The sequence below is a fragment of the Thalassophryne amazonica genome, chromosome 8 (genome assembly GCF_902500255.1).
Source record: "Thalassophryne amazonica chromosome 8, fThaAma1.1, whole genome shotgun sequence".
Taxonomy (NCBI): Eukaryota; Metazoa; Chordata; class Actinopteri; order Batrachoidiformes; family Batrachoididae; genus Thalassophryne; species Thalassophryne amazonica.
Window position 1 is genome coordinate 8,795,246 of NC_047110.1, and position 13,221 is coordinate 8,808,466.

Here is a 13,221-nt window from a genome sequence, read left to right on the forward strand (position 1 = left end):
ACCTTTGTGCGCATGCGTGAGTTTTTTCACGCCTGTTGGTTGCGTCATTCACCTGTGGGCAGGCTTTGAGTGAGCACTGGTCCACCCCCCTCGTTGGATTTCCATTGTCAAGGAAATGTCTGAATGATTTGGAGCTTTGCTGCATCAAATTTTTCCAGAAACTGTGAGAGACAGCCAGGTGGACACCATTTACTAAATTCAGATGGCTTTCAGGGATGATTTTATGGGGATCACACAGATTGAGGAGTGTTACAGCCGGTTTAAAGACCGCCCACAGCGGCTGAGAGCGTGCCGTGTTCCGAGCGGCGATTGACAGGCTGAAACGACCAGATCATTTCCAAACTGAACGCTGTGTTGATCCGGGACGTCGTCTGACTACCACAGAAATGGCAGAAGACGTGGACATCAAGACTTTTTCGGCACATTCCACTGTTACAGAAGTTTTTGTCATGGAAAGAGGAGCGGAGGAATGCGCCACCGTGCCGCGAATGGCGCGGCACAAAACCACCTCCATGTTGGTCTCACAGGACGGCTTTCAGATGGCTTTCAGACGGCTTTCAGTGGCTTTTCAGTCGTGTGACTATCCGAGAAATTGTGGATTAGCTGGACATGCCAGAACATGTCCTGTGAGGCTTCATCACGGCGTTGCTTTGCGCCATGCGGCTCTGTCCCGACGCGCAAATTCCTGTGGTTTTGTCTCTCCTGTGGTTTTGCTTTCAGTTCTGAAGTTGTGTGTACTTGTGTTTTGTGGCCTACTGGTGTTTATGGTGGATTGTAGTTGTTGCTCACTCTGTGTTTTGTTCTCTGTTATTGCAGAACCACACACTCACTCAGCTCTCTAAAGAGACTCTGCATCTTCTTCACACTCTCACCTGAATCACTGCCATCAAACCCTGGTCCCACCAAATAATAAAGCCATGAATAATGAGCCACATATGGATTGTCAGAAATGCCAGTGATTATTCATATGTGAACATTGCACAAACAATTATAAAACATTGAGTGTGAGTGCGAGTGATTGTATCAGTGCACACAGTGCAGCTCATCTGATCGATTATAACGAGATGTTAAATCTATCATAAACATACTTCTACTCACCACTAACATGCCTCCAACATCCTTGTTTCTCCTCATAGTAACTAGTACACAAACTGCCCCACATTGGTTTTGAAATTTTGAACTTCTCGAAATTGCAGAATGTGCACCACGCTCAGAGATGAGGCTCTAAGAGCCATTATTCTCTGATGTTTGTTGAACAACTTGGCTCGTACCCAAAAAAATGCTACGTGGCTCACTATTCATCGTTCATTATTTGGTGGGACCAGGGCTTTAGTGACACCCTGCAGTGTTTGCTGCCACACCTAGTGATTCCTCACATTCTTCCGAACAGATACAGTATCTGCAATCTTGCAAATATTTTCTGAGAATGCACACATGCATGCGTGCGCACAAACATACACACACACACACACACACACACTTGCACATACAACACATACAGCAATGTTAGCTAGCTTAGCTAACTTGCTAGTGTTAGCTGACTATAAAGTAGCCTAATAGATGATATATAAGACAATAGTCTTTCACACAATAGTCATAAATGTGCAAAGTGTGTTGAAATATACCAGTTTGATGACATCAAATATTTTTCTGTGGTAAAAAAAAAAGCATTATGAGGGGTGAATCAGATGAATCAGATGAATCAGATCTTGCTGTGTAAAATAATCTTACTGAACAATGACTAGGGTCTGGTATCGAAAACTGGTTCTTTTCAAGAATCGTTAAGAAATTATTCGTTCCACCGACATCAACAGCCTTTTTGCTTAAGGCTTTCCTTATCGGTCCTTCAGTTCACATTATGTTGTTTTGAGGGTGTTTATCTGGAAAATGATCATTTCTCTACATTGACTGCAGATCCGCTGCTGCTTCTGCAGCGGGTCTGCTTGAAGCTTGAAGCAACGAAGCAGCGCTGCAATCTGCTGTTTCGCTCTGTTTCCTAATAAAATGAATTAAAAGAATAAAAAGCGCAGAACTATACTATGCCAGTATGCTAGCCATATGTAAGGGAAAAATAACTGCGTCTTAAGTCTGGACTTGAAAGTCACAGAATCTGATTGTTTTACTGATGCGGGGAGATCATTCCACGGAATAGGGGCACGATAAGAGAAAGATCTGTGACCTGCAGACTTCTTATTCACCCGAGGGACACAGAGTAGTCCTGCACCCTGAGAATGCAAAGCCCAGGCCAGTACGTAAGGTTTAATTAGGTCAACTAGGTAGGGAGGTGCCAGTCCGTGAACAATTTTATAGACTAGTAGCAGAACCTTAAAATCTGATCTCACTGGGACAGGAGTGAAGGGATGCCAAAATGGGTGTAATGTGATCGAATTTTCTGCTTCGTGTCAAAAGTCTGGCTGCACCATTCTGAACCAGTTTGAGAGCCCTAATGTTGGACTGCGGTGAACCAGAAAATAGAACATTGCAGTAGTCCAGTCTAGAAGAGATAAATTGCATAGATCAGGGTCTCAGGTGGAAGAAAGCAGCCCTCGCAATATTTCTAATGTGGGGATCAAAGGACAATGTAGGATCAAAAATTACCCCAAGGTTCCTCACTTTGTCAGTGCGATGTATGATACACGAGCCTAGGCTAAGCATTAACTGGTCAAATTGATGCCAATGTCTCACTGGACCAAGAACCATCATTTCAGTCTTATCGGAATTTAAAAGTAGGAAGTTTCTAGACATCCAACTTCTCACTGATGCAAGGCAATCTGCTAAGGATTTTATGTGAATGAGATTACCAGCAGTTATCGGCATGTATAACTGAGTATCATCAGCATAGCAGTGAAAGGTAATCCCAAAATACCACAATATGTGCCCAAGGGGTGCTATATAAAGGGAGAAAAGCAGGGGGTCCAAGATGGACCCCTGTGGAACCCCAAATTTCATGGCCCTAAGGTTCAAGGTAGTGTTACTCTACAAAACACAGTGAGAACAACTGGTCAAGTATGACGTCAACCATGCAAGGGCACTCCTAGTAATCCTAAAATGAATTATCCAACCTGTCAAGTAGAATATGATGCTCCACATTATCAAATGCAGCAGTGAGATCTAACAGCACCAGAACTGTAGTGGTGTCCGAATCCATTGCAAGCAGAAGATCATTCACCACTTTAGTGAGAGACATCTTTGTGGAATGATATTTTCTAAAAGCAGACTGCAGTGGCTCAAAGATATCAGTGGCTCAGTAAGATAGTCCACGAGCTGCCATGACACCACTTTTCCAGAATTTCAGAGCAAAATGATAGCTTTGATATCGGCCGTTTTTCAATACACTAGGGTCAAGATTAGGTTTCTTAAGAAATGGTTTAATCACTGCAGATTTGAAACATTTAGGAACAGATCCAAAAGTTAAAGAAAGATTAATAATTTTTTTATATATAATTAAATATCCTGTGTGTGCTTCCTTCAACCCGCGTGGGACATCATAAACCCAAACCGAGTTTCATATATAACATATAACATATTACTCTGGAACAAACAGTGTTGTAAAGTTTAAAGAGAGCAAACGTCACTTTCCAAATCCAGGAAGTGATCATGGCTCACGGCAATTCCCTTTGTAAATAACAGTGAAATCACTTGAGATTCTCCCGTGTTTACATAAAACAAACACAATAACAACATCTAAAAACCTAGATAATATATTTACGAGAGTTTCAGGCACAATATACATAGACTTTTACCTTGCGGTGTTGATGTCATTGTCCGTGTGCAGCAGTTAAATGGCAGCGTTATCTGAGCATCTCAATGCAGTTCTCAGTGTTGTTGACATCTCGCAGTGAAAGCCACCTCGCTGAGATTTTGTGAGATTTGTGCGAGAACTGAACCCTCAATACAGTGAATACAAATATTACAATTTCTTAAAAGTTAACTTAACATTTTTCATGGAATGATATCAAAAACATGTTTTTTTAGGAATAGCTGGAATATGAAATGAGCAAAGATATTGCAAGAAAACGACCTCACTGGGTCATTTTTGACCCAAGGTGCAGTGTGACCCCCTGTGGTACTGACTTTATTTCATCAAGAATCATTTAGAAAAGTGCTTTTGAATGTGGAAACCTGAATAAGGTGACTGAATAATTTAACTCACTTTTCAAAGGCTGAACTTCTGCACAACATGTAAAGTGATTTTAGCAGCGGCTCCTGTACAGTTACACAGAAGCGAAATGAGAGCGTGACAGAGTCTGGACCTATCCCATAAATCCTCAGAGATCAATTTGTGAAAGTTGCGTGGTCAGTTGCCTTTGGGAAATGTCGAGTCGTGAATGCTCCAGCATGTCTGTGTCTCCTATTGCATGTTCGTTTTGTTTATTTCCTAATGAATCACTGTCTGCTGAGAGAAACAGCGAAAAGACCAACTTCTGAGTTTATGCACTGAAGGCTTGAAGCCCCAAATGTAAGCAGGTTCCAGCTGTGCGCACTTGTAAAGTTGTTATAATCCTGCTTTGACACATAAACAGGAAAATACATAATATAAAGCCTCATGCTCACATGTTGTGTCCTTGTAAGGCAGCGCGGCCCTGACTGCCAGCTCGCGCTTTTGAGAATTTAAACATTCGACAGAATACGTTTGAATCCGTTTTGTTGCAAAGCAGCTGATCTGGCTCCAGTATCAGGACTAGCAGCATGTGGCACGAAGATTCTGGACTTTCTGAGTCATCACATGATTTTATAGAACTGCACTTTGACTCAGAGTGGACGTGGAGGTTGACCTCTTCCCACAGTCTGTCAGAATGCAGCAGTAGGCCCAGATCCATTCTGGGACTGTATTAAACCGAGTCAGGGCGCGCACGAATAAACACCTGCACAACTAGTCATCCTCAGTGTGACCTAAAGCTGTAACCTTTGACCCCAAGCTGTCACTTCACACTTATCCATAACTGCCAAGGAGGTAAGGATGAGGGGTGTGTGTGTGTGTGTGTGTGTGTGTGTGTGTGTGTGTGTACAGTGAGGAAAATAAGTATTTGAACACCCTGCGGTTTTGCAAGTTCTCCCACTTAGAAATCATGGAGTGGTCTGAAATTTTCATCTTAGGTGCATGTCCACTGTGAGAGACATAATCTAAAAAAAAAATAATCCAGAAATCACAATGTATGACTTTTTTAATAATTTATTTGTATGTTACTGCTGCAAATAAGTATTTGAACACCTACCAACCAGCAAGAATTCTGACTCTCACAGACCTGTTAATTTTTCTTTAAGAAGCCCTCTTATTCTGCACTCTTTATGCACTCTTTATTAATTGCACATGTTTGAACTTGTTACCTGTATAAAAGACACCTGTTCACACACTCAATCAATCACACTCCAACCTGTCCATCATAGCCAAGGCCAAAGTGCTGTCTAAGGACACCAGGGACAAAACTGTAGACCTGCACAAGGCTGGGGTGGACTACAGGACAACAGGCAAGCAGCTTCGTAGAAGACAACAACTGTTATGATTATTTATTAGAAAGTGGAAGAAACACAAGATGACTGTCAATTTCCCTCGGTCTGGGATTCCATGCAAGATCTCACTTTGTGGGGTAAGGATGATTCTGAGAAAGCTCAGAACTACACAGGAGGACCTGGTCAATGACCTGAAGAGAGCTGGGACCACAGTCACAAAGATTACATTAGTAACACATGATGCTGTCATGGTTTAAAATCCTGCAGGGCAGCAAGGTCCCCCTGCTCAAGCCAGCACATGTCCAGGCCTGTTTGAAGTTCACCAGTGATCATCTGGATGATCCAGATGAGGCATGGGAGAAGGTCATGTGGTCAGATGAGACCACAATTGAACTTTTTGGAATCAACTCCACTTACCATGTTTAGAGGATGAGAACAACCCCAAGAAAACCATCCCAACCGTGAAGCATGGGGGTGGAAACATCATACTCTGGGGGTGCTCTTCTGCAAAGGGGACAGGATGACTGCACCGTATTGAAGGGAGGATGGATGGGGTCATGTATTGTGAGATTTTGGCAAACAACCTCCTTCCCTCAGTAAGAGCATTGAAGATGGATCATGGTTGGGTCTTCCAGCATGACAATGGGCCTCATGTATCAATGTTGCACACTTGTGGCATAAATTTACGGCGTAAACTTGAAATACACCAAAGTCGCCATGACATGTATCAAGCAGTGCACACCTGCCCATTTCTGGCGTACGCCTGACGTGATCTTGATAAATGCGGCGGGTGAAAACGATTGTAATTATAATAAACACGCCCATAAATATTCAGACTCCGCTTCAGACACACCCTCATTTTACGACATGGAAGCCGGGAAGATGGCAATGAAAAAGAACTCCACCAATCACGACGCGTGACAATAGAGCATCAAAAGCGGCCGTCGTATCAATTGTTTTGTAGTATATAATCAATAAAGTGTTACAGTGGTCCCTCATTAATCGCTGGAGTTACGTTCTAAAAAATTGCCCGTAATACGCTAAACCGCGACTGCTTGGTCTAAAAAAGTAACCGTTACTGACTGCCACAATTATTTTTCGAGATTTCTTATAGTGTTTCTTAAAGCCAGAATGTTGCCATTTGAAATGACTTTAGTTTTGTGTCATGTCTGTGATCTGCTTTTTTTCTACAAAATTAAACAAATGAATCTTCCGAGGCCAGTGATTCCATAATTTTTGCCAGGGGTTGTATCAGTTTCATAGTCTAAAACGATCACACCACATGAAGTTAAGCTCAGCGCTGCTCTGGCTCCAGGCTCGAAGTCTGGAGAAAAAGGCGAGCAGCGCTGTCTTTGCAGTCAGCGCTGTGGCCACGGATTGTGCTCCATAACAATCCCGCAAAGGCGGGATTTGTATTGATTATTATGTAGTATAATCAGGAAAGTGTTATTTATGTAACATATGTATTGATTTGTATAATGGCACTGTTTATCATGTTGATCATCTTCATTTTTATGTGGATTCCAGCGCTGGTTCATTTTGGTGTATAATTTACACCACCTCTCGACCTGGTGTATATTTTCAGCGCAGCGTACGCCAACGACCACATTGATAAATGCCAAGTGGCACAGCCGTTTTGGCGTACACCCCATATACGCTCAAATATCGTACGCAACGTTGAGACATGAGGCCCAATGACCCCAAACACACAGCCAAGACAACTAAAGAGGGGCTCCGTAAGAAGCATTTCAAGGTCCTGGAGTGGCCTGGTCAGTCTCCAGACCTGAACTCAATAGAAAATCTTTGGAGGGAGCTGAAACTCCAAACCTGAAAGATTTGGAGATCTGTATGGAGTGGACCAAAATCCCTGCTGCAGTGTATGAAAACCTGGTCAAGAACTACAGCAAAACGTTTGACCTCTGTAATTGCAAGCAAAGGCTACTGTACCAAATATTAACATTGATTTTCACAAGTGTTCAAATACTTATTTGCAGCAGTAACATACAAATAAATTATTAAAAAACCATACATTGTGATTTCCGGATTTTTTTTTTTTTTAGATTATGTCTCTCACAGTGGACATGCAGCTAAGATAACAATTTCAGACCCCTCCATGATTTCTAAGTGGGAGAATTTGCAGAATTGCAGGGTGTTCAAATACTTATTTTCCTCACTGTATGTGTGCGTGTGATTAGAAATCATTCTTGAAAAACTTCTGTTGGGTGTTATTGTGACATGGTCTGCTGATAGGAGTCTGGTCCGTACCTGATCCAGACCAGACTCCAGTCATGGAGCAGCTGTCTCCTGCATTGTACCTCCAGCTGAATCAAACATTTCCTGCAAACTGGGCATCGTGGTTTGGTTTTACTCTGAGCTTAGCTGAATTAAGATCAGAACCCAAGTAGTTTTTTTCTAATGGCCATCTTCACATCTTTGGCATTTATGTCCGTTAGTGCACGTCAGGTCAGGCTCCCACTCTTGCGAGCGCCACTAGCTTAGCTTATGGCAAGCTAAAAGTGGACGCTCTCATTAGTACAGCAGATAACTGTAAGAATCGTTCAAATCTGGTTATAAGCACCAAAGTTTGACTTTTGGTGCATATTTTAGAAAAATAACATTAGCCATTTGAATTTTCAATAGGGGGGCAAGTAGGGGTCAATTGAAGAATTGCACAGGGTCAAAATTTTAAAAATGTTCCAATCATATTGAAAGTGATACCACATTATGTATCTGATGACAATGATTCCAAAAAGGTATAGTTTGGACTAGCTATAACTGAATGTTCCGGAGGTCCAGTTTTGGTAAAACGTGGTGCAAATTATTGGTTGAACTAATAGGATTAGCAAATGGAATAGTTCTGACTGTGTTGAATGTTTGGTCTCCAAAGTAAAGGTCAAACAATGTCGAAGTTCTTTGGATTCTATGACATGTGACGTTATCCCATAACATGATAACTAAGCATGACACATGGTGCAAACTATTCCTTTTTAAAATCCTACTAACTCAACCAATAATTTGCATCATGTTTTACCATAATTGGAGCAACTTTAACTTTTGACCCCTGTACAAACTGAAAGTGACCTTTGTCACCATGCTTGCTGTTTTTACCCCGTAACTCCAGAACATTCAGTCACAGATAATCCAAACTATACCTTTTTGGAATCTTTGTGATCAGACACATAATGTGGTATAGCTTTCAATATGATTGGAACATTTTTTACCACTATGCAGTTCTTCAATTTTCAACTGAAGAACTGGCCCCCTATTGAAAATTCAAATGGCTAACCTTATTTTTCTGAAATATGTACCAAAAGGTATACACAGTCAAACTTTGGTGCTTGTAACCGGATTTGAAGGATTCCTCTGCAAATATTCTGTTATGTGCTGCACTATATGGCTGAACAACTGTCCACTTTCTGAGTATTCTGTGTCAATACGCACCTGCGGCCGACGTGCTTGATGAATTCCTGCTCAAAAATTAGTTCCCATATAATTGATAATGAGTATATCTCATCTACATTAATTCTAAAATTTCCCAGTAATAAAATTATAAAGATAACTGAAGTTTTAAGAGTGGCCGTAATACATATTTAAGAAACTTAAAGTTTATGAGCAACTTCACCTGTTATTGCTCAACCACATTGTAAACATTGACACGATGGAGTTTGATGCAGAAGAGTTCAGAAAGATACGATTGTAATGTTTTGATGACCATTTACAGTTGGAGATGAAAGACTTGGTGTTAAACTCAGAACAAGAAGCTGCACTGAAAGAGATCCATCTGGGACAAAGAGACACATTCTGTGTGTTGTTGCTCCAACGAGAGCAGCACTCTGAGCTGGGTGGAGAAAGTAGTGCGGTGAGCTCAACCTGTGGGCGCGAGATATCCCACAGTTCCATAATAGCAGAGATGTCGGTCCAATGAGAGCGACACTGAGCAGGGTGAGGTCAGGCTGCCACATCTGCAGGGGCGTAGGTTTGCATATGGACCATAGGGACAAGTCACAACCAATATTTTGGGATGGCAAAATAGTCCCTACCAATATTTAGCATTTTTGTTTATATAACAAAATCATTCACTATTTTTTTGCGAACTCGATACTATAATTTTAGTCGTCACGTTTTGTGTTTTCGATGTGCCAGAGTTACCCATGTTGCAATTTCATTGGCTCACGTTCTTCTCACATGGACGTAAACAAAGCGCATCTCGTGGCAGGCAGTGCTTAATTTGTAAAGTGGGAGGTCCCGGAGCGCAGAGGATGGGTGGCTCCGGTGCAGTGTTGCCAGATGTACGATAATTATCGGATTTGTACGATAGTTTTGCCATCTGTACGATGTACGATCTATAATGGGAAAAAACCCAATATGTACGATAATTTCAGTTGGTTGCCCAAACACGCATCTCTCTCTGACACCCAAGAATCATTTTGCAGGCGTTGCACTCAGGCGGCATCAAAGACACACCACACACAGGGCTGCTGCTGGCTTTGGGCTGCCGGGACAGTCATTTGAAAGCCCGCCCCCTCTCATACAAAGTAATGAGTTCCCATCCAATCTCTGCAGGACAGGACAGGAAGATTCCCCAACCAACATCTTTTTTTTTTTTTCGAAACTGTATTTCAACAAATGCATTAACAAACGAACAAAACACAAGAGCAAAGAGATATACAAGAAAAATAAAAAAAGTTCAAGTTCCTTATGGAGGTGTCAACATTTTTTCTGTGTTCAACAAAATCTGCACAAGTGGCATCGGATGACGACAGCGACCTCGAGGTTGAATTCGACTCTTTCTAGTCTGGTAATTAACACATGCTTGTGTTACTTAACAGTCTTGCTTGTGCATTTGCGTTCTTTTTGTGCCAGTTTCCCCATTACTATAATTACTGTTTAAAAATGTGACATAAAATTCTTTGTAAATTAAAAAAAACGCTAAAATAGCTACGTTGTATGCGTTTTGTTTGTGTACGATAATTTCTCCCAAAATACGATAATTTTGAGGTTTTGGTACGATAGTTTCATATTTCATATCTGGCAACACTGCTCCGGTGCAGAAAAACAAGAAGGGCGGGGGGGAGGAGTTGCGAACAATGCTGTGCGCCACACTTAAAATAAACTGCACACCCACACAAACACACACACACACCTTCACAAATGACACTAACATCCTGCCTTTTCCTCAAAAATTACTACATTTATGTTTGCTGTCTGTCTCTGTACTTTTCTGTCACTTTTGCGCTCTTTTTCATACTTTTCCCTCGTTTCAAAAGTCACCGAACGCACTTTACCGTAATATATGCAACATATAGCACACTGTTGGAAAGCACGGGTTTTTGACTTGCTGTCAGTGTTGAAATTTTTCAGAGTGAGGGCTTACATGAGAACTTACGGTAATGAGAATCAGCGGCGCACTAGTGTGAAACTTCCGTGTTTTTCCTCTGCGTTATGACATCACAGGCTTACGTTTACCGTAATACACCATATATATCATTGGAAATCCCTTTTTTTTTTTTTGGCAAATTAGGTTGCCAGATACCTACAACTGCATTATTGATGAAGAGAATAGATTATACATCTTGTTTGCAAAAACTTTTTTTTTTTTTTTTGTTAGCTCCACAAGTATTTTTTTTTGTTGTCTTGTTCTCTCAGGTGTAGGCCTATAGAATAGATTCATGATTTTGGGTGCAATTTTGTTATTTAAGCTATTTGTTTGTTTGCCTACACACTTAATATTGTAAATAAAGTGTTAAATTATTCAGCATTATGTCGTCATATGTTATGTATTATGCTGTACTTGTGCGTCTAATGGTATGAGTGGGTTAGGGGGTGATGGTGGTGGGCAGGAGGGCCGGGTGGGGTGTGTGGTATTGTCCCTACCAAAGCTGAAACCAAACCTACGCCCTTGCACATCCGCCTCACCTTGTTTTTGGGACTGTCGTGTCTGTACAACTACATATAATTAAAATAATCAAGGTTTTAGTTCACACGGGCCCAGCCACTTCTTCACTTTTTACCGTGGTAAACAACCACTCGAGAACACAGCACAGGGGGGCGCTTACGCACAAGAAAATAGTTCCGCATAAACGCTACACTTCTCCCCTTTTAGATGAACAGCACACACACAAAATGTGCAAAATCGCACAACAAAACATTCTGTTTAACATATCCTGTTTTGTTTTTTTTAAGAACAATTCCTAACTATGTTACAGCCACCTGTAAATAAGACAGTTTAGTATAAATCTAGTCTTTTAGGCGGTGCCCTGGTTCTTTCTGGGTAACGCCTCGGACACTGTGGTGTCTTCTCTGGGGACACACTTTTCTTTACAGGCGTCACAGTCTTTGTTGATCGTAAACTGGACTGAGCGGTGTGTTGATGTTGGCAGCTCTGGGGTGCTGTTTGGCTCAGTTGGTTCAGTAACTGATCTCCATGTCTGCTCTCCCACATCCACCTTGTACATCAGGGATCCGTTTCTTGTTGTGATCCGACCAGGTGTCCACTTGTTTTCTCGATAGTCACATGCCAGAACTTGCTGTCCCACGTCAAAGCTCCTTGCAGCTTCACTTGGTAAAGTGCTAATTGTTTGTTCTGCACTTCCCTCCACAGGTTGGGTTTTAGGAGGTTAATGTGTGACCTCAAAGTTCATAAACAGCATTGCTGGACTTTGATTGGTTGTTGAATGGACAGAGTTCTGATACACAAGGAGAAAATTGTCCACTTTATGCTGAAGGGTGACGTTTTCCTTTCCCATGGCTTTGATTGACTTCTTAACCTTTAAAGGTTAAGAAGTTCAAACCTTTAAAGGTTTGAACGAACCGTTCCACCAACTCATTTGTTGCAGGATGGTGTGGAGCAGACTTGAAATGCTTGATGCCATTCTTCTTCATGAAAAGTGTGAACTCATCTGAAGTAAACTGTGGACCTTCATTGCTCAAAATTTGTTCTAGTAGACCATTTCTGGAAAAGATGTTCCTCAGTACACAAATAGTCCTTGCTGAGGTAGTGGATTTCATTTGAATCACCTCTGGCCATTGTGAGTGGGTGTCCACAGCTACTAAGAACATAGAGTTCATGAATGGCCCAGCGAAATCAATACGTACTCTCTGCCAGGGTGCAGATGGCCACTCCCGTGGGTGGAAGGGTGCCGATAGGGGTACATTTTGGACACTGTGGCATCCTGTACAGGTCTTTAGTCCTGTTTAGTTTAAAAATTTATTTCTTGAAAAAAAAGTCAGAAGGACCTAAATTACATGGTGAGGACTTTTCCCAGGCATGTGAGATACAAATAAAGAAACTGCTTAAAATGGGGGGGGGGGGGGGGGGGGGGGGTGTCTGAAGATTTTAACCATGCTAATGCTCTCCAGAAGCATTTACTGAAAAAGTCTAAATGACATGGTGAGATGCTGATGAGCTTTGTTCGTTTGTGTCTGCGACATATACATATTAAGTAGGAATCTTTAGATTTTACCCTTTTTCATAACATATACAGCAATTGCTACTGCAACTAATAATAATAATAATTTTAATGATAGTAAGACCCTTTAGTATCTCCCTTGTTTTCACTCAGGGTCACCACAGCAGATCAAAGATGGATGTGCTGTTCATTGTTAATGGTATTTAGTGTGTTTGTTAATAAAATTAAAAATAAATAAAAATATTGTTGGAAAAAATAAAATATAATAATAATAGTAACTACAATAATAATAACACTACTGGTACTCCTACAACAACAACTAATAATAAATAATACTTCAAATAAAAATATTGTTGAAAAA

General features: G+C 41.3%; 1 protein-coding gene across 1 annotated transcript in view; it reads right to left on the reverse strand.

The window, feature by feature from the left end:
- Window positions 1-3,796, reverse strand: part of gan (gigaxonin) — a 130,992-nt gene extending 127,196 nt beyond the window's left edge. The window contains exon 1 of the mRNA XM_034175725.1: window positions 3,744-3,796. Within this exon, the coding sequence (XP_034031616.1) occupies window positions 3,744-3,762 (19 nt within the window). The 5' untranslated portion in view covers window positions 3,763-3,796. The remainder of the gene's footprint in view (window positions 1-3,743) is intronic.
- Window positions 3,797-13,221: the final 9,425 nt, after the last annotated feature.